This window comes from Eucyclogobius newberryi, unplaced genomic scaffold (genome assembly GCF_026437365.1).
Source record: "Eucyclogobius newberryi isolate DKJ021-1_F unplaced genomic scaffold, fEucNew1.0.hap1 SCAF_6, whole genome shotgun sequence".
NCBI lineage: Eukaryota > Metazoa > Chordata > Actinopteri > Gobiiformes > Gobiidae > Eucyclogobius > Eucyclogobius newberryi.
The window spans coordinates 11,392,344-11,414,085 of NW_027316278.1; the positions used below are offsets into that span (position 1 = coordinate 11,392,344).

At 41.0% G+C, this 21,742-nt stretch overlaps 1 protein-coding gene across 1 annotated transcript in view; it reads right to left on the minus strand.

Annotated features, from left to right (window-relative positions):
- Positions 1 to 21,742, minus strand: part of cux2b (cut-like homeobox 2b) — a 193,888-nt gene that overhangs the window by 30,171 nt on the left and 141,975 nt on the right. The window contains exon 4 of the mRNA XM_072432485.1: positions 10,565 to 10,643. Within this exon, the coding sequence (XP_072288586.1) occupies positions 10,565 to 10,643 (79 nt within the window). The remainder of the gene's footprint in view (positions 1 to 10,564; positions 10,644 to 21,742) is intronic.

The window sequence follows — 21,742 nt, forward strand, 5'->3', positions numbered from 1 at the left end:
TTAATAGTCTAAACTCTAAGTTATAAGTTGACAAGATGCAAGAGAGAAGCCCTAAGCGGTGTTTTGTTTACAGTGTTTCCATGGAAGCCCTAATATGAGACAAAAACCTGAAGGTAACATGATCCTCTATGTACATCAAACTTTGAATTGTAATATGAAACTAGATCTGGCATTTGGTGAAATGGTTTAGTCTTGGTTTCATTATGTTTCAGTCTTTTGTTTTTGTCCTGGTTGAACGTAGTCAGTGCCATTTTTTACATCCACAAATGGGACAAGCCCAGTAGCATCCAAACGGCAGCTAAAGGACCACGGCACAACAGGGTGACCACCTCATTATCACCAAAACAATGATGATGAAACTCAACATCAATGCAGCAGAAATCACACAAAAACAATAAAAAGCCAGAAGGGTTTTCAGACACTTTTCAGACATGGTGCAACACACATTCAACTTTTCATTTATTCACAGTTACATATAAAAATCTTAAAATGAGGCAGGGAATGTGTTAAACAATGGGTTCTGTGTACATTGGTATAGATATGGAATGGTATTTTTAATTCTATTTTCCATGGTGACCCAAAGCATTGGTAACATCAGAACACAGCACAGTGAGTGGCTGGTACGCCCGTCTCACATCAAAAAGGTTCTGGGTTCCACTTCCTGGCTGTCCAAACCTTTCTGTCCACGTCAGGGCTTCGTCCAAACATGCTCAATAGGCAAAGGTAGTCGCGTAAAAGACTAGCTCAAGATCTGGACATGTGTCCCCCGGAGCTGTGTGCTCTCTGCTCCTGACAGGTTGAACCCCAGCAGCACTGAAGGATGGGCCAAAAGCAAAGGACCAATTTACCTCCAGGGACAGGAACCCTTAAGTCCAAACTACAGATGGTCCTATTTTTATGCTGCCAAAACCAATATCTAATATTTGTCATGCTGTTGTTGCTGCAGGGCAGGTTTAATGCCAGGGTTCACCTGCCACAGCCCTGGCACTTCACCAAAACTGTGTCAAACTATTTATTTTCACTTAATATAATATCAAACAAAACAAGGATCGTATTGTATGTTTGTAGAGGTTGATATCTGTGTGTTCTGTTCTTTTTTTTAGTTTATTAAGATCTCCATTTGCTCCTGACATACCACTAGCTATTCTTCCTGGGGTCTCTTCAAATTCATTACATACATGTTGTTGTACAAATACAACACACACACACACACACACACACACACACAGACAGACAGACAGAGATTTTTAACACAGCAATCACAAGTTGAAGTAAAGTTTTGTTTTTAAGTTCACAAAATGTTCACTTTTCTCTTATAGTGCAAGGCAACCTGGGCATGACACACGGGCCGAGGGAAACATGGGCCGCTCAGAATGAAATGTGGACACATCCGGGGATTTGAACCAACACGATGTCGTCAAACAGCGGCGACAGTTCTTGGACTGTTTGCTCGAGCGCTCGACTAGACCTTTTCCTCGCCTGTATTTCAGAATATTTCAACAAACATCATTTCAAATCCGTTCTGCTCCTTCTCGTCTCACATTCCTCCACACCTCTCTCACTTCCTCCTTTTACTCCTCTCTCTTAAATCCCCACTTCGGCGCGTCCCCCTGGGGTCCCCTGTCGTCCGCTGGGACCCGTGCTGAGGGCCTTGGCTCTTTTATGAACATAATGCATTATTAAGCACCTCAAACATCCCCTGGGCCTGTGTTTATTACGGCTCTTATTAATCACTTGTGCATAATCTCGACCCTCCTGGAGTGTTCTCGTTTCCCTTCTGTACACGGCCTTATTTTCTCCCACAGACCTCCACGAACGCAGCTTACAAGCGACTGGAGCTGCTTGATTACAGTGCGCTTTGCCTCGGAGCGCTGAGTATAGCTCTGTATATTATATGCTATTATATGTTATTATATGCACATCTGATCGAGCGGTGTATTACAATTTATTTTAAAGTTAGGGTATATTTTATTGTCCCGGAAAATGCATATAATCCTTCAGTGCCGCTAGGATGATGAGCGAAAGCAGCAGAAACCTGCCCGGGCACAGCAAACTTCATCTGGAAAATGTACGGGACGTTGGTGCTGGACGGGAGTGAAAACAATTACATCAGCTGCACGGGGTTGTCAAGCCTGAAATCATATGAAACTTACATAAACTATTATATTTGAAGAAGACCTATGATGCTTTTTTGTGAATTAATCCAGAACTATAACATTTTCTAATGTGTTTATTTCTATGAGTTTCAATTTTGTTCATTGTAAAATACTGATCTAAAATCTTTTTAAAGGAACAGTAACACTTCACAAACATGACCAATCTGTGTTTCCAAATGAGGTAAACATGTTAAAAATATATATAGCTTTTACTGATAACAATTGTAATGCTGATTTATTCTTAATTATATAAACATTAGACATTCTATCCATCGGAAAGCAGAAAGTTTCACATGTGTCTCTAATTTTGTGTTTAAAAGCTTGAATCCAGTGTGTTTGAACCTGTGCTTTGTCCTCTCTCTGATCTGATGGTCACTGCCTAAAGCCCACAATCCGCATCATGAATCATGAATCAGTGCTTCAGCCTCAAGCTTCCACTTGAGGCATGGCCTGTCTATCATTTTTTTGCAAACTAACGTCACAGAAAGCAGCACAGATACCGCATAGATATGAGGGCGGTTAATACCACTGGTTCAATTCAATGTTTTCTTTCTATGGCTTTTTATTGACTTGTAAAAGACAGTTTTTCATCTGAAAAGCTCAAAATTAACTAAAAACTGAGACCTTCAAACAGATAATCTGGGCAGTTAATGCATTTAATTTACATTTGTTTACATTGACAACTAGAATAAGACACTGGAAACATGGGTTTAGTTGTCACAGATGTTTTCTAAACCAATAAGATTTGTTTTTATCCTACATTTACCCTATTTTTGTCTTCATGTAAACTTGGATTGGTCCTGTTTTAGTCCATTTCAGGTTTAGTCAGTTAGTTAGACACCTTTACAGTGCAGGCTACGTTTCCTTCAATAAAAGAAACTAGTGTCCGCCCCTTCATATCGGCATTTCACCTCAGCAAGCAGTGGATTTTTATTTAGCCTATTTTTGATAAACGACTAAGTACAGGGCTGTGGGAGGGGATAGGGGGTAGGTGACTCACAAATACAGGACAATTAAACATTCCTCAAACCTAGGAAAATCAACTTTTGTCTTATAGCAAGGTTAAAAACTCAATAAAGTAGATTTGACATATTTGCACTAAGTGAAAGTGAGGTAGAATACAAAACCTTATTCATATTACGAGTGGTAGGTTTTCTCTCACTGAATGCTCCTCATAACTAACCGGTGCAACTTGATTGCGGCGTGTTTTGCCTTGGAGCTCTCTCTGATGCACGGAGCAGGTTTCAGAAGGTCAGCTGCTTCTACGCGTTTGTAAGAATTGAATGGCTCAAATGTTCTCACCGCTGAGGGAGAAATGTGCCTTGAATATGTGCGGCACTTAGAGCGGCCTCATACAAAAGGGACATGTGGCTTAATGAGACAAAAAGAGGCAGAGTGGCCCGCAGTTCACCCGGTCACCACTAGCTTGTGCTGTTGTCATGTCGTCCAGTGCTTTACATACAATGGAGAAGGTATAGAAACAGATAGATGATAGTGGTGAAGGGAGGTAAGTGACAAAAGCCTCTGAATCCACAAGTGCTTGAGTCACAACAGGTGAATCTCCAGTCTTGTGTTAATAATCAAATGAAATCAAGTCTGATGCAAAAACATAACTCGTAAAGTAAAATAAAAGTCTTCGGATTCCTTTTTTTTTTTTTTTCAACCAAACTAATGATAATAAAAATGTCCCCAGAACTTAATCTTGGTCTTGGTCACTGTGGCCTTGACTACAAAAACAACAAAGTGCAAATAGTTTCATTCACTGAAAAACTAAAAGCTTTTTCTCAACTCCATTTTGAATAGAATTTGCATAAAAGCCAGTTTCTAAACGTTTTATGGGTTGATTATAGTATGTATGATTATAGTATGTATGTTTGTAAGTGTTACGCATGACCCTCGACCCGCACATCGTTCAACCTGTAGACGTAAAGTTCATAGTTCAAAAGCAAAGTGTAAGTCAAAGCCTTTCATTTCTACAGTGAAGACAAACTTCACGCCTCACTAAAATGACAACTAATTTGACCTACGTGATTGTTATTAGATTTTATAACGGAAACACACAGAGTTCCTCATTGAAATCTTGAGAAAGTCGTAGATAAAAGGTGCCGTTTGGAGTGCGGTTTGGCTCCTGGGGGAGGAGTGAGTTCTGGAGGAGCAAACAGGAGCAGGTCTCAGGGCTACGCCGGCGGCGACAGACTCTGACGCTCAAACAACCTTCAGCTGCACAGCGACGGCGCCGCCAGATCGGAGAGCGACGAACCACCGCCGAAATCTGAATCTTTAGCGATCGCGACTTGCTTGTGTCGGCTGATCAAAAACAATGCGGAGGTGATGCAGAAGATAGTTAGGCAGCCGCTGCTTACAGGTTTGCTTTCATGGCGTGGAGACGGAGTGCGCAGCATGGGGAAGTGTCACCCGCAAATCAAAATACAAGGCGCTAATGAAACTCGGGTGGATTGACGTCTCGCATCAAACGCCTAAAACAAAAGGCAAACTATCGCGTCAGGAATCAGGAAGTTTATTTGCGCGGAGTTTATTGAACCGATGCGCTCGTCAAAGTGGGACAAAGAGAGGCCTTATCGGGCCGCAGTCGTGTTCATGTCGGATGCTCGGTGAGTGGGAGAGTTGATTTATGTCCAGATGTGAGCGACGGACACGTGTTGTACTCGGGTTTGGCTTTGCGGCTATAAGAAAATAAAATAATATGAAACCACTGCTCGCACTCAATTTAAACATGCGTTCGCACATCCGGGAACTTGTACAGTAGCAACCCGAGTCCGCCATTTTGAAAGGGGCACAACAGCACGTCTACTACTTACAATATCCAGGATATGAGGCCAAAATGCCACAAACCTGCGTTCTGTAAGGACATTGCTCTGTTGACAGACCAAGGAATGTACCTTTTGTAGTTTGCCGTTATCATCTAAAGAATCAAAGTATGCGTAGCTCATTATGCCGTAGAAAAGGATGCAGTCGTGGTGGTTTATATATATCGCGTGCCCCTTTCAAAATGGCCGCTATGTATGACGTCACCGCGAACGCATGTATAGACCTCATTGAAAAGCATAAAGAGAAGTTACATTTTTAATAGCGCAATATATATATATACGTTTAATGTTATACTGTGGAACGTCCCAGGCATAGCAATAAAATCTCCATGGAGACAAGCATGTGGCCTACGCTCCAACAGAAAAAAGTCTGAAGATCATTTATCAGACATAAAGAGAAAGCTTCAGATCAGCCTGTTTACTACAAGCAGAGGTATTTGTAATTGATGATTTCATGGACAAACAAGTCAAGAATATCTCCAATAATTCATCATGTAAAATAGTTTCTGGGGCAGTAGAATTAGGCCAGGATCAGGAGGTAGCGCCGTAGCAACAGGTCCCCCAGTAAACCAGCCTTTAGCTTTAGCTCGTATCCCTCCGCCTACTTCCTGATTACATTCATTACCTCGTTCTGATTGGCCGGTTTAGCAACAATGTCAACACACAGCGGGCGCGCACGCTCACACTCGAATGAAATAATTGCAAAAGGAAAAAAAAAGAAAGAGTCACAGACGATGAATAGTAATAACTACATTAAGATTAACGAGCGCGGCGTGTAGAGAATAATTGCATCTGTCAAAAGATTAAAAATACATGAGGTGTGGCGTTTGTTGGGGAAGCTCGCTGTTGTGTTGCAGGCGGGTCCAAGCCAAACGCACGTCCTCTGCTGTACCTCAAGTCATCCATTTAAGCAGAGGGGGAGCGGGGGGGGTGACACGGGGGGGAGGGGGTGACCTTGGACAGAGGCGGGACGAGGTACAGTGACAAAAACATGTTTAGGATACAGTAAGGCCAGATGGGAGATATGGAGAGAAGGACGACGCTGTGGTTTACGTGGAGATTCGGTGGAGGGCATTTTGAAACGGACAAAGGAACAAGAAGAATGTTAATTTAACGGATTGAAAATACATATATTTGCTTTGATATAATGTATACCGTTGTTGTATGTTGTTATTTAGTTAAGATAGTGTAGAAATTGTGACAAAGCAACTGATGCTTAGTACAGTAATGCACATTAAAAGTATGAATCGCTTCAAATTTCAACACATTTTATCATCTTTGCACGAAATAGCATCACTAGAGCTAATCTAATATGTCACTGTTCAAAGGGAATAACGTATTTTAGACCTCACTCCGCCTGTGCAGGTGTGACTCCTTTAAATAGGCCCACACCTTGTGACTCTTCGCCCGCCCCGATGAAGATTCGCTAACAGTCAAAACACGTTGATCACAAATTCACCGCGAATCAGAACGTCTCGCTACTGCCACGTTACACTCGTCCAGACATCAAACTGTAAATCCAAATCCACAGACGAGTGAACATCTTGTAGTGTATTCTAAAGGTGCACTAGTTCAGTTCATAACGTTTATTCGAGCGGTTTGTGATCGAGTCAAACAGACAATAGAAAATGCACTAAGCTCAAAAGGAGTGAGCAGAAGTACAAATACTTTGACTCTTTCTACTTTCACAAATAGTACAACTGTAGAACGAGGTGATTACAACGATAATTATACATGAGACGTACATTGATGCTACACACACAAACTAAGAGATACAGGGGCAGTTTTGTTCCCTCAGCTATTAAAAGACTAAATAGCCAGACTGCACAGCCTTCTTAATCTATTTATTTATTTATTCTGGACTAGGTTTTTGTATCTAAGATGGCTTTTACTCTGTATTCTATCCGCTGTATTCTGACACTAATAACTGTTTGTATACTTGTTATCCATGTCGCTATGTCTGGAGCACTAGTCGTCTCTGTTATGTCACTCTCCGTTTTCTGTCTGTATGTGTGTGTGAGCAGCCCACTCTTTTTTACCTGCAACCAAATCTACCCTCGGGTACAAATAAAGTTACATTACCTTACAATATGGCATTAGTGATGATAGTGATGATATGGAGACGAGCAGATTACGTCACAAGTTACAAGTAATGGATGATTATTGCTTATTTTTTGTATCAATGAAACACTAAATGCTAGATGGATTAGTTAAATGCGTTATGGTGGAATATTCCAGACAAACCTCTAAAACGTACCACTTGAGTTGTACTCCTTCTGCCCTGACAGTTTATGCCCTGCAATCACACAACTTAAAACCATGCATAGTGTTTCGGTGCTTTTTTTCATCTTCCACCTTGAGTCTGCGTCGTCTTGACACTCTCCTTTCCTCTGTCATTACCGCTTTGGTTTCTGCAACTCTTCAGTGCAACGTTCAGCCTCGTCCAGGACTATCAATCCCTCCGAGACGCTGTATTTGAATTGAAGTTTCCGCACGAGAAGTATAGGTCACGAGAATCAAACATCTTAAAGCTTGGGTGTTTCTTATCAAGGAAATAGCAGCATTCGGAGTGTGCGCGGCTCGTGTGTGCGCGCGCGCCGCCGTATCAAGCAGAGGGACCTTTAAAAGTCAGTGGCTGCGTAGCGGTTTCTCAAGACGCGCACTTTTATCTCGTATTCATTGAATCTGTAAACAGCGCTCGCTACTCCTGCCACAAGTGTCCCTCTGATCTACACACAGATTGGGCCCAGTTCGCAGCTCGCGTCGTGCTGCAACGGCGAGCAATACAGTACATGTGTCCCCCAAACAAATACTCAATATGTATAAGGGCGCGCTGGTGATGAGACACACGGAATTCATCAAAAATATCTAGGGCAAGTAAAGCTGCATTTGGTTCTTGATGAGTATTGTAATGCACCACGCCGGCTTAAAACATTTGATCACTCGTAAACTTGTAAGACAGAGCTGCGGCGTCATGATTGGCTGTGCAAAAGGGGGTCCACCCTGCTTCACTTTTCTGTCTGAAAAAGATGTTCTGAAGCTGAATGCTAGAGGCCAACAAAAATCCATATAAATACAGCAATGTGTCTAAGAGCTATGAACTAGTTGGATGGATACCAACTTCCTCCTTGCACAGTTTGGAAATTAGGGATCCGAGCGTTAAGGAAATGATGATTGTAGCACATAATAAAGGGGACGTATTATACATAATTAATGAGAGTTTAATCAGTGTTTATTCAAACTTGTATTTTGATTGTTTCATGCATGTTTGAGGAATCCTGTATTGTCCTGCAACTGAGGCTCGAATCTTCAGAAAAGTCCTGTTTTCATCTACCACCTATCCCCGCCCACACCTCGGAGTGACACATGTTGGTTCTAAAATGCCACTTTTCAAGAATAAAAACATGTAAATGACGAATCTGCTGCTTGTTACGGTGAAATGTCACTATGAAGAGGCGGAGCTTATCCGTTTTGAACAGGAAGTCAATGAACCTGTTTAAGCTGTTTTAGGTCAATATTGCAGTTTACACTTGAATAATGATCAACTTATGTAACAGTTCAATACTAATTACCTGAAAATAAAGCATCTTAAAGTCTAATTTAAGTCATATTTGTCCAACATTGTATAAAGTTGTATAAACTGTCAGTAAACTCCTATCAGGGCACTTGGTCTGGCTCGCAATGGAATACGCGAGGGCTCTTAACACAATTCAAACCACATTTAACAGTGACCAACTACTGTACTTTCCATGGCCGCGTCTCCCCATAACCCCGCACCTTCCTCCTTGATGTAACTTAACTTGTATGTGTCTTTGGTCTTTTGAAGGCGTTTGCTCCTCTGCGTGTTTCCCCCATTGGCCTCATCAATCCCGCCTTGTGGCACGGCGCTCTCTGACTTCAGTAGGGATTTTAATTGGCCCTCCACAATCAACATCTAGGATCCTGCGTGTACCCTGCTCGTCAGCCCCTCCGCCAGGCACCACTCAAGGACCGAGGCGCCGGTTTGAAGTGGCCGCATGCCGAGTTTTGGAAACCTCTCACAGGCACCGACTTTGAAAAATAGATAAGAGCCGTGGGGTATGGGGCTTTATGTATCTTATATCTACGGAGAGGAATGACTTTTGCAGCGCTGGATGTTGCCTCATGTATCGCTGATAGCTCTTGATGTTGTGTGATGTTAGAGGATACAGAGGAGGTAACTTTAGTGAAAGGGATCATGAAGGTGAATTAAAGTGCTCGAATTTAGACTTTATTTGGTGGATTTATAGCTGTTGTACTTATAAATGATAGTTTTACACCAATCAAGCAGGTGTTTGTAGAGAATACGTTGAAATATCAGTAGAAAACGACAGGAAGTGACATCACACTATAGGGTCAGTCTTCCCAGTCAGAGTTTATGCAGAATTTAAACAGAGAAACTTTTTCTTTGTTTTTTTTTTATACTCTACACATTAATTTAACAAAATAAAGTTGCTCTCACATATTTATATTTGTCAAATAAAATAAATTGTGACATTTAATGAGTTTTTGCAGGGTAATTTCCTAGTGTGATGTTATGAATAATTATACCACTATTATTAAGTTCTTCTATTTAGAGTGTTTTTACAAGAGTTTTGTTTATAAGAGTTCTTCTATTAAGAGTGTTTTTTAAACTTCCTATAAGTTATCTGTCCTTTTCCTCTGTATCTACCTGCGTTGCAACAATGACATTTCCCCATGTGTGGACAATAAAGGAATATCTTATCTTATTTTATTACATATTTATTTAAAGGGAAATGTCCAAGGTTTACTGAAATGCTCCATGTAGTATCAAATAATAACAATAAATACATAATTCTGTGGTGTTTCCTGGTAAGTATTGTCATTCAAGGTCAAAAATAACTTGAAAAAATTACATTTGTTTTGGTAATTAATCACTTATCAGTCATTGGTACTCTTCCATTGACTAATCTTGGACAGTTGGTCTCTGACGAAGTGTGGAGAGTCAGTCCAGCGCAGTTTGTGATGCGTTCATGTGTTTTGAAGTGCGGAGTAATCCATGATCCGGCAGTCCTTATCAGAAATTGTCACCAAGAACCTTTTCATTTATCACAGAAGTCCTGGCGCCCAGCTCAACAAGGCAACGGCAGTTATTAATCATAAACGCGGCGACACGGTGCAGCATGGAGTAACTTTACATCAAATTTGGATTCTGCCCATCAACAAGCATGTGCACCCAATATCACAAACTGTATTTGGACATTACACCGCTCTTATAACACGCGGAAAAGGCATAACAGCGTGTCAGTGTATAGGGCAGAGCTGTTTGTAATGAGCAGACTAGGGAAAAGCACTTCATCCACGAGCAGCGCGGGAAATGAAATGTCTGTACTTTCTCGAACTGTGCATATATAGTTAACATAAAGATTGTCTCAGTATGTGTGAAATATAACGTGCGTCTTCGCGAAAACACCGCTCCTAGTGTATGTTTGTGCGCCGTCTGCGGAGGCTGGAATAAGTCCACACAACAGCAATTTGCACAAATCCATAAACGGCCCTGATGTAGTGAAACGTGGCGGTCTCCTGTTGCGTCGGACTGACCTGGAGCCTCGATCAGCTGTTTGTAGATCCCCAGGAAGGCCGACTCCGCCTCTTTACTGCGCTTGTTCAGAGCAACCACCTGCAGAGGAGCAGACAGCCACATTAACTTTCAACAGGCCCGTTATCTTCACATGCAGGACAAATGCGCGAATAACATTATGAGCGGTTTTACATAGAGAGAGTCGATGGAAAGCACGAGGGGCATGGGATCATTGCCGAAGAGAGATACCTCGCTTTAGAGTGGAATACTATACAATTTATAAAACACTTGTGTTAAGAGAGCAAACGTGATGATTGAAGTGGCAAATAAGAATCAAGAAATCAGCAACTTCAGTAAAACGGATAGACATGGAAGATATTGACAAAAATAATCATAATAAATGCATTTTGAGGACTCTCAATAACGATGTTCAGAACAGAAATGTTTAAACATATTTTAAAGGTAAAGGTTGAGGTTTAATCAACTTTTTTGTTTGTTTAATCACCTCTTTTTATAGAATTTTTACTATGAACTATGTACTTGATATTCCAATTTTGCATAACTTAAAAACAACGTTCACTAAATATGGATATATTGTCCACGGAACATAAATGTCAACCTTACGTTTCATTGCATCTCGTCTTTTACACATCTACATTTACCATTATTTAGAACCAACTTAATACTTTTTACAACATACTTGTTCACACAGCACAACAAAACTGAGACCAAACCTGAACTGGACCAGGACCAGTACAGGACCTAACCAAGTCTACATCAGGATTTCACAGAGACCAAACCAGGACCAAACAGGACCAAACCAGGACTAAACCAGGCCAAAACCAGGACAAAACCAGGAATAAACCAGGAATAAGCCAGGACTAAACCAGGACTAAACCAGGACTAAACCAGGACTAAACCAGGACAAAACCAGGACCAAACAGGACCAAACCAGGATTAAACCAGGACCAAACCAGGACAAAACCAGGACAAAACCAGGAATAAACCAGGACTAAACCAGGACTAAACCAGGACTAAACCAGGACTAAACCAGGACAAAACCAGGACCAAACCAGGACTAAACCAGGAATAAACCTGGACTAAACCAGGACCAAACCAGGACTAAACCAGGAATAAACCAGGAATAAACCAGGAATAAACCAGGAATAAACCAGGCCAAAACCAGGACAAAACCAGGAATAAACCAGGAATAAGCCAGGACTAAACCAGGACTAAACCAGGACTAAACCAGGACTAAACCAGGACTAAACCAGGACCAAACAGGACCAAACCAGGATTAAACCAGGACCAAACCAGGACAAAACCAGGACAAAACCAGGAATAAACCAGGACTAAACCAGGACTAAACCAGGACAAAACCAGGAATAAACCAGGAATAAACCAGGATTAAACCAGGAATAAACCAGGAATAAACCAGGAATAAACCAGGACTAAGCCAGGAATAAACCAGGACTAAACCAGGACAAATGTTAGGTTTGAGCGCAAGTCTTTACAACATGAAATACAATCACATTTTCTAATCATAATAATCTGATCATTTAATTTAAACCGTATGTAAATTAGCGTCCTCTGCAGTCTGTCCCCTGAACGGCGGTCTGCATGTAGCGCTGACATTTGGCCCCGTAAATGTAGGTGTGTGGGACAAGAGCCAGGCAGAGGGCCCTCCTTCCACGCTCAGCTCGGCGGGTGACGCAAACCAATTAACCATTCATTATGAGGGACAAAGGAAAGGAATTAGCTGCCACCTGGTCCCACCTGCACTAGTGGCTATGTGGGTTATGTTTGTGCGCGGTGTGGACGTCAGAGCGGACGCCCCGCCAGCGCCCTCTGCTGATCACAACGGACCACAGACCCCCCACAACGACAGCAGACTGGATTCAAATTATCATCATCTTTTGTCAATGGGGTGTCCCGCAGTTTACATGGAAATAAACACATTTAAATCATGTTCTCGGTGCAATTTAGTGCAAATACATTATTACATCATCGAGGACAATTAATCATCCGCCTCAGTGTGAAGGAATTAGATTTTAATCCTGGCATGGGTTTGAAATCAGTTTGAGCATTAACTTTTCAAAACTTTTGACGACCCCAAAAGACTAAAAACGATCAAATGCAAATAAACTATTACTCTATTTATACATGCAGAAAGTTCGACAGCCTCATACTGAAATACACTGATTGTGTTTGAAGACAACAGCGGGTCAAGTGTGTCCTTGCCTCGCTCCTCACCCGGTGCCATCACTGCTCTTCAAAAGCTTTCATTTGGCCCCGGCTGAAAAACACTTATGAGAATGAGAATGAAGGCGTGTGTGGGAGCGGCGGCTGTTTAGTGGGGTTATAAATAAGAGAGGGAGGGAGGGAAAGGGTGAGGAGGGAGAGAACGGAATCAAGAAGATGGAGAGAGAGGAAGGAAGGAAGGAATATATAGAAAGAGGGAAAGAGAGATGGAGGGGTAAGGGAGGGAATAGGGGGAGAGAAAAGAGAGAGCCAGAGAGAGAGAGAGAAGGTTGGAGAGAGAGAGAAAGGAATTGAGAAGATAAAAAGAGAGTCAGATGGTGCAGGAAAACAAGTGAGTGAGGGAGAGAGAGAGAAGAGAGGAAAAATATGGGGGGAAAGGGGAGGGAATAGAAAGGGAGAAGAGAGAAAATGAGAAGATAGAGACAATAAGGAATAGACAGAGGGAAAGAGAAAGAAAGAGGGATTGGGGAGGTAAGAGAGGGAATATGCAGAGGGAAAATTGAGATTGAGAGAGGAGAGAAAGAGGGAAAGAGATGGAGAGAGAGGGAGACAATAGGGAGAGCGAGAGAAACGATATTGAGAAGAGAAAGAGAGAGAGATGGAGAGAATGGGGTGGGAATAGGGAGAGAAAAAAGAGAGACAGAGAGAGATTGAAGAGGAAGAAATAGAAGGAGAGAGGGAAAGAGAAATATTGAGAAGATAGAGAGGGGGAGAGAGGGAATGGGAGAAAAATGAAGGAATACATAGAGAACGGGAGAGAAAAGGAAAGAGATAATAGGAAGAGAGAGGGTTAAAAAAGGGAGATAAAGAGAGAAGAGCGATGAGAGTGAGAGATGTAGCAAAAAAGGGGTAGAGAGAGAGAGAGAGAGGCAAGATGCCAGAGAGTACAGAGACAGTGAAGAGAGAGAGAGAGAGGGAATGTAATATTAAGAAGGAGAGAGAACGCGAGCGAGGGAGTGAGTTTGATTTACTGAAAATGGTTGGCTGCGTCCCCGGGGAGCCATAACGACAGCGTCATGTTTAAAGAAATATCATAAAGATCAAGCGAGCGCCGCATCAGTCGCACTCGGAGACGCTCACAGGAGTTTGAGGAAAATGGAAAAGGGCCCGGGTCCCGATCGATACAAGATGCGAGAGTGTGGTGGGCGTGTGCGCGGCGAGAGAGAGGGAGCGGCGCGTCAGGAATGCCAGGATGTCGTCTCGCTCGGAGCGTTGAGCCGGGTTTAAGTCACACTTCGCCGTTTTTGAAGGGACGCGTCGTGCTAAATCGACTTTAATGAGCCCTTTGCCTCGTTACAACGGCGTTTCCTCATCGTTCCTTCGTTCAAAGTTGTGCTCTGATTGATTTCGCGTTCGAGAGAATCCTGCGTTGTTCTGCGAGGGTTCGAAAAAGTCCCGTTTTCACCTACCCCCTATCCCCGCCCACATCCCCTGCACTTGATGGCGATGTGAGGGATACATGTGGCGTTCTGAAATGTCACGTGGCCCCTTTTCCAAAATAAAAACATGTACATGATAATCCACTGCTTTTTTTGAATGGAATGTCTGTATGAAGAGGCGGAGCTTATCACTACTGCAGTTTTGAACAGGAAGTTTCTATTAAGCCGTTTTTAGATCAATATTGCAGTTTATAATGAACAAAATGAACATGACTATCTACTTATGTTAAATGGTACCGGTAAAAACATAAAATAATATGTTACAGGTTTTCATAAGGAAAGGAAAAGTGTCATAAGTAAAAAGGTTTAGAACATTTGCAACATAAATTGAGTATTTGTCTATAACACCTTTTATATGGATGTGCAATTGTTTCCTCTTTTTCACATCATTTGAATCATAAAACGTGACCACATTCTAACATTACCGGTATTGATTTTTATTCTAACTGCATCCTAATATTTTAGCATCTCAACTTTCTAGGCAAGAGATAAAGTGGGAAGGCGGCGATGGGGGAAAGAAATAAACCTAGATAAGATAAAGTTTGGTGTCTTTTAATCCTCATTTCCACAGTTGAGAAATGTGACACTTAATATTGTCATTTAGATAAAATATGACACGTAAAACAGCACAAACAAACGCCACCTCAGCCCCTAGTGGTGAAACCGGGCCACTGCGTCTCCTCGGTGACAGGACATACATTAAAGAAACAGCTGCGCATCAGAAGTCTGAAATGCACTGCTCCTCTCGCCCTTCGTCATCCTCCAACACGAGAAGAAGAGATTACCTCCGCGACCACGCCATTAAACCGCCCACACACGACGCATCCATCAAGCTAACGGACGCTACTGCGCGATATACACTACATGCAAATACTACTACTACAGTTCAACGCAAGGGTCAAAAACAAGTGTCACGATAACAAAGGTGGTTTTAAGATTTACAGTTTCAAGCTTCTATCAAATGCTACTGTCAACGATGTTTTATTGGGATTAAAACGGGGAAAAATATGTCACAGAATTAGCATGTAGCAATAGCATGTGATGTTGCATATAAAAATCAGATTATAACAAATGTTTTACTGGCTATGTTTACATGTTTACACAAATCTGATCCTTATTTGATTTCTGGATAGGCCTGTCATGATCATGTTTAACAGTATTGTACATTATCCTGCTTTATGATTGATTGTGTCAGTGGAATGAATTAGTTTGTATTATCGTTTATCCTCTATATTTAAATTAAAATGTGTTGTGACAGGCCTATTTCTGGAGATGATCGTTGTTTACGGTAAATGTCATGTGATCAGCTCCATCTGATGAGAGAGCAATCTGATTTCTTTATAATTTTTCACACATACAGGTTTTAACAAGCAAATTAAAGTAGCAAAGACAAAAATGAACAAGGAAATGTTAAAGGTTGAAAATATTATTTAAAAATCCATTGTCTTCAAAATACAACAGTCCAACACGCATCATCAGGAGTTGTTGATTATCACATTTATTGAAGTAAACATCTGTACAAATTATTGGATTATCTGATTATTATAGTTGATTTTTACTGGCCATGTAAACGTGCCCAGAGTTTCTTATTTGATTTTATACAATTTCTCATTTCAATTACATATATCTTTCATCTAATACTACTACTTTAGCATTATTTACACGTTTGCATGATGCACTATGATGAAAAAACGTCTGTAAGTTTAAACTGGGCCATTGTGTGTTGTACCACTGCCCCAGCATCATTTCTGTGTCTGTGTTGTACAGTACGAGTCCTCAGAGCTCGGTCTTGGTTTGGAGGTGTTTTGTGATAAAAGAACAGGCTGTGAGCCGGAGGAGAGAGAGCCACAACAACCATAACTCTTCATAAGGAAACACCAGGGCCGATTGCAATTTCTGCGGAAGTGGATCTGCTTTAGGGAAGAAGGCGGCGAGAATATCATGGTGTGTTTGGAGATGAAAAGACTAATTGTGACGTATATGAGATCAAATTGGCTTTCATGCTCTAAATAATCAATATAATAAATATAGCACATTTGTTTAATAAAGTTAATTTTCTCAAAGTTTTGACACATTTTCTGTTTGTCTGTGGTTCTCAATCTGCGGTTCGGAGCCGAGTTTCATTCCTTTCCTGAGTTTATTTGAATTTGACATTTGGGTAGATCAGTGTTTCGTTCCTGACCATGCCACTTCGATTATTAAACATTCACGAAGAATAATCATTAAGAAAAGAGTGTTATTTACCATCAAAGTTGACTCAGAACTACTTTATGTGTTCTAGTCACCAATCGTCAGGTCAAATGAATAAATTACAGGTTTTTATTTTGGTTTAGTCACCAATCCAGATGAACAATAGCCTCTCTGACTAAATAACTGACTAAAAAAAATAGAAATGATCAGGGTCAACATGATTTTACCTTCTGGATTATTCTTATGAGGATATTCAATAGGGAAATCTGTGACTATGACATCATCGCATTAAAGAAACAGAACATTTGTTTCCAAAGCAAAAGCCTGGCAGCACGATGGCTCCGAGTACGGGGCCTTTCCGTGCAGAGTTTGCATGTTCCCCCTGTGTCTGGGTTTTCTCTGGGCTCCGGTTTCCCCCATCAACCCAAAACATGCACCATGGGTAAAATCCTCCAACTAAGATCCTGACCAAGACCAGGTCAAGATCCTGAGGTCCCCGGGAGGTGTGAATACAGCACCAGCTCTGCTCCTGACAGGTCGCCCCAGCACTATAATAATGTAAACCCTAAATGTAAAGCCCTTGGACTGTGCCGCAAAGTGACATACAGCACTGTCTCACAACAACAAGGTCTTAGGTTCAAACCCCACGTGGTGCTTTACACGAGGGTGAACTTAAACACTGCAGACTGACTGTGTTTCTTTATCATAACAACTAATGCATTCACCAAATGATCTATTACATGCACATTAACTGTTCCACCCACAGGCTTCAGTTTACCTCAGCGACTGCCCAGTGTAAACAAAGAGCCGGAGAGACGTGTGCTACAGAAATAAATGAGTGAGGAGAGAACAGACCCTACAATGGAGAGGCAGAGGAGCCAAAAGAGAGCTTCCCATACAGAGCGCAATTAGCAATTATGCAGTCATCAATTACAATTATCACAACTGGTGATTAAGCAATTATCACTCTAAATCATGGTTTCCCCGCTGCACAACCAGTTTGCCACCCCCCTGCGTATGCTCGGGTTGTTGGGAGGAGGGTGGAGGTGATTAGATGCGCCTGTGTAAAAAGCCTGAAGCGTGTCTGCATATGTGACAAAATTCAAACAAAGTGTGTCGACGGAGCCACGAGGGCCTGTCAATCACAGCCAAAACAGCAGATGTAGTTAAAGTCAATGAGGTAATGATAATATACAGGTAGAGGAGGAGGGCTGTGACTAAACTGAGAGTGTGTCAAAGTGGTAATGATTTGACAGGTATGAAATGTGACATGCGTGTGGTTTTATTTCATGTGTGCCTTTTCCGGGCGATACAGCTATATTTTTGGAGCATAGAATTAAAACTAGTCTGAAGAAATGTATAGTTAATTTCATATTGATTTAGCCATGATAATACTTTGTGCCAGCTTATCCTGAATAGCTGAATGGCTTTACTTTTTCTTGCTAATGTTTTGTATAAAAAACAAATCAAAAATGAAAAATTCGAAATGTTTCATCAAAAATGTTAAAACTTCAAATAAAAGCGGAAGATGTGTTTAAAAAAATATAGAATATTGTAAGTGTTGTTTTTAGAGATATGCTAAATCTTAACTTTATATATTTTGTCTAGGAAAAAGACTGCAAAAAATAGATTTTCAAAAGAACTGAAGCCTGTTTAAACAAGGGTTGAAAGTCATATTTCAGATTTTGTTTTTGTTTAATTATACCCTTTTTGTGTGATACTTTAACCTCAACATAGGCATTTACAGTCACAATTTTGAACATTTCTGATGAATATCATGAAAGACAAAACTTTTCAACCCAAGACTTTGTGCTTTTTTCAGATCAGAGTTTTGTTTTTCACTGGATTAAGGAAGCAATTGGGGCCTTTTTTGATTCACACGCCCCTGATACCGTCCTGGAGGAGTCTGACTGCAGATGGCGCTGTGTAAATCAGCTGACAAGACACATCACAGCAACGCTAAGTGTCGAAACCATCGGGTAAACAAGCAGAACTCTGGTCTAAAAGAAAGAACCTTCTAAATAAATGATTAGAAGACCAAATTAACCTTATTGGACTGCCACCATCAATGTTCATTTAGGACCTTCTAATTTCCTGCGTCTACGACCGAATGTTGTCGTTACGCTGCAAACCTCTAACATCCTTTTACGTCAAAGCCTTTCTTAACATAGGACCCGTTCTTATACATCGAAAACATTCCTCTTTCCTGCTTTAATTGCCAGAGCACGGTCGGTGGGTGCAGTTTTCGGTTTGGAAGGTTGGAGCTCGCTGGTGGTGGGTGGTTGCGGGGACAGTGTATGTATGTAAGCTCCCTGAGGCCTCTAAATTACCTGTCATCTTTCCCATGATGCAAAGGTCAGCGCACAATCATGGAGTCCATCGCGCACAGAGGCGGAGTGGCCCACAGGCTGACGGCGTGTCACAACAGCCCAGCCCGCTCCGATGCTTATTAGGGTCTAAACAGGAGGAAGCCCACCAGCCAGCGAGTCGGCACCACCAAATATGTCACAACACCTACACCACAGCTCTGTCCCCCGCCCGCCTTTTGACACGCACTCATTCAAGCAAGTAGACGGGAGCCGAACTGTACGGAGGCCAAAACAATAGCAGCGCGGGCACTGGAATATGGCAACTGATCAGTGATAAGTTATCATGAAGTGTTCATATGAGTTTTTATTTTTTGCAGTTTTTTTGTTTGTTTAATTGTCCCTTTTGTGCAGTCACAAGCTGTAAGAAATCAAGCTGGAATTAGGGTGCTTTCAAACTTGTACTTGATTAAAATGGGACTAAATCAGAACTAAATCAGGACTTAATTGAAAACTAACACTAAGGACTAGAACAGGACTAAACAAGGACTAAATCAGGACTGAACAAGGACTAAATCAGGACTAAACAAGGACTAAAACTGGACTGAACAAGGACTAAATCAGGACTAAACAAGGACTAAAACTGGACTGAACAAGGACTAAATCAGGACTAAACAAGGACTAAAACTGGACTGAACAAGGACTAAATCAGGACTAAACAAGGACTAAATCAGGACTAAACAAGGACTAAAACTGGACTGAGCAAGGACTAAATCAGGACTAAACAAGGACTAAATCAGGACTAAACAAGGACTAAAACTGGACTGAACAAGGACTAAATCAGGACTAAACAAGGACAAAATCTGGACTGAATAAGGACTAAATCAGGACTAAACAAGGACTAAATCAGGACTAAACAAGGACTAGAACAGGACTAAACAAGGACTAGAACAGGACTAAACAAGGACTAGAACAGGACTAAACAAGGACTAGAACAGGACTAAACAAGGACTAGAACAGGACTAAACAAGGACTAGAACAGGACTAAACAAGGACTAGAACAGGACTAAACAAGGACTAGAACAGGACTAAACAAAGACTAGAACAGGACTAAACAAGGACTAGAACAGGACTAAACAAGGACTAGAACAGGACTAAACCAAGTCCACATCAAGACTAAAATGGGCTCAATTTAGAACCAAATAACAACAAGTGTTTGGAACCTTTAGCGACAATGGGGGAAAAGGTCTGTATGTTGAGACAAACTAACAAAAGAGTTCAACAAAAACTTCAATGTTATAAAATTACATTTTTTTAAGACTCAATGATCCATGGTTTACGATATCAAACTTTTGATCAGTCCCTCCAAGCTAAAACAACTTTATCAATAAACATGAGCAGATGTATCTCTGCCCTCAAATGCAAAAGTTTATTACTAGTTGACCAATAATCATGATTATTAAATACAGCAAAATCAAGTATTTTTTAATGAAATCTATTGTCTAAATACATCTATTTTTTATCCGTTTTTTGTGACATCAAGTTTATTTTGTCATTCAGAAGGTTTGATTTCATAAAACTGGTCACACACTTGAGAAAGAGTAACACGTCAGACAATGGGAATAAGAGTAAATGAAAGATTTCTCTGTTCAATATTTTTTCCCTCAATAATCATAACACTAAAATTGTCAGTATAATTTGCTCCAATAAGAATCACACTGATATGATGAAATGTTACGCTGCACAGGGATATATTTGTGGTGGATGTGTGTTTATTTGCGAGAGGTGAGAGAGATGATCTGCAGTGAAGTGAGGAGTGGGAGGAGAGGGACAGAAGAGACCTACTGCCCACTCGCCAAACACTCACAGGCCTGGACTATAACAGGGACAAGTGGCTCCAAATAAACAAAGACATTCAACTCACACGCCGCAGGAGTCAAGCTTTGATCACTGAAGTCTATTTTTCCAGAGCTTAATTATCATCTTTTGGGGACGGCGAAACAGCGAGAGTTAGAAGTAGTTTGTTAGTAATAGGATCTATGCACAGCGTTGGCAAGCTAACCGTCTCCCGCAGCTAATGCTAACTTTTATTAAAATGTAAAATATTAAAAAAAACAACAGATTTAATGTAAAGACTACTTGGTTGTTTGATGTATAGATTATTTTAGTTTGTTATTTTAATTTGTTTCATTTTTATATTTGTTATGCCACAAAATTAGCATTAGGGTTAGCATTGACCACAAAACACTTCCCTTTGTCAACACAGAAGTTTTTGACAAGGAAGTATTCATCTTATTTGAAAAGTCTATAACATGTTGTCAGTGACATTCACCTGCAGCTTACATATGCCTGATCTTATAGTATTTATTCATTTTAGCGTGACTCTGCAAAGACACAACGGAGATAGAATTGGACAGGAAGTACTGATGCTAACACTGAGCTAGCCAGATGCTGTGGTGTACAAAGCCCACATATAGAAGTAGTTATTGTAATAGTAGTAACTAGGCATGTGCTAAAATATATTGATATATCGTTATATTCAATTTGGTGATAATGCATCCATATTGTATGCTGTTGTATCGATATATACCGTATCTGTATGAAGTATTTGTGGTCGTATTTTACAAAATGATATAATGGCAGTGCTACAATTGTGTTGCTTGTTTAAAGAAAAGACACTTGTTCATGCAATACATTTTTTGACATATTCACTGATTTGTATTATGTTTGCGCAGGTCCCGGTTTAATATGGAACATTATTATTGACTCAAATAATTCTACTTAATTCACATATATTGTAGTTACTTTGACACATTGAGGTACTTCCTCCACCTCTGTCTGCAAAGTCAAATAACACAGCAGTTGTCACGCACAGACACTGGTTGGGGTGTTTTCGGGTCCGTTTTAATCTTGCTGACACTCGTCTGGAGCCTGGGCGTTTGTGGATGTCGCAGTTGGTGGTGGTCGCCTCCCGATGCCCGAGAGATGAGCAGTCACAGCT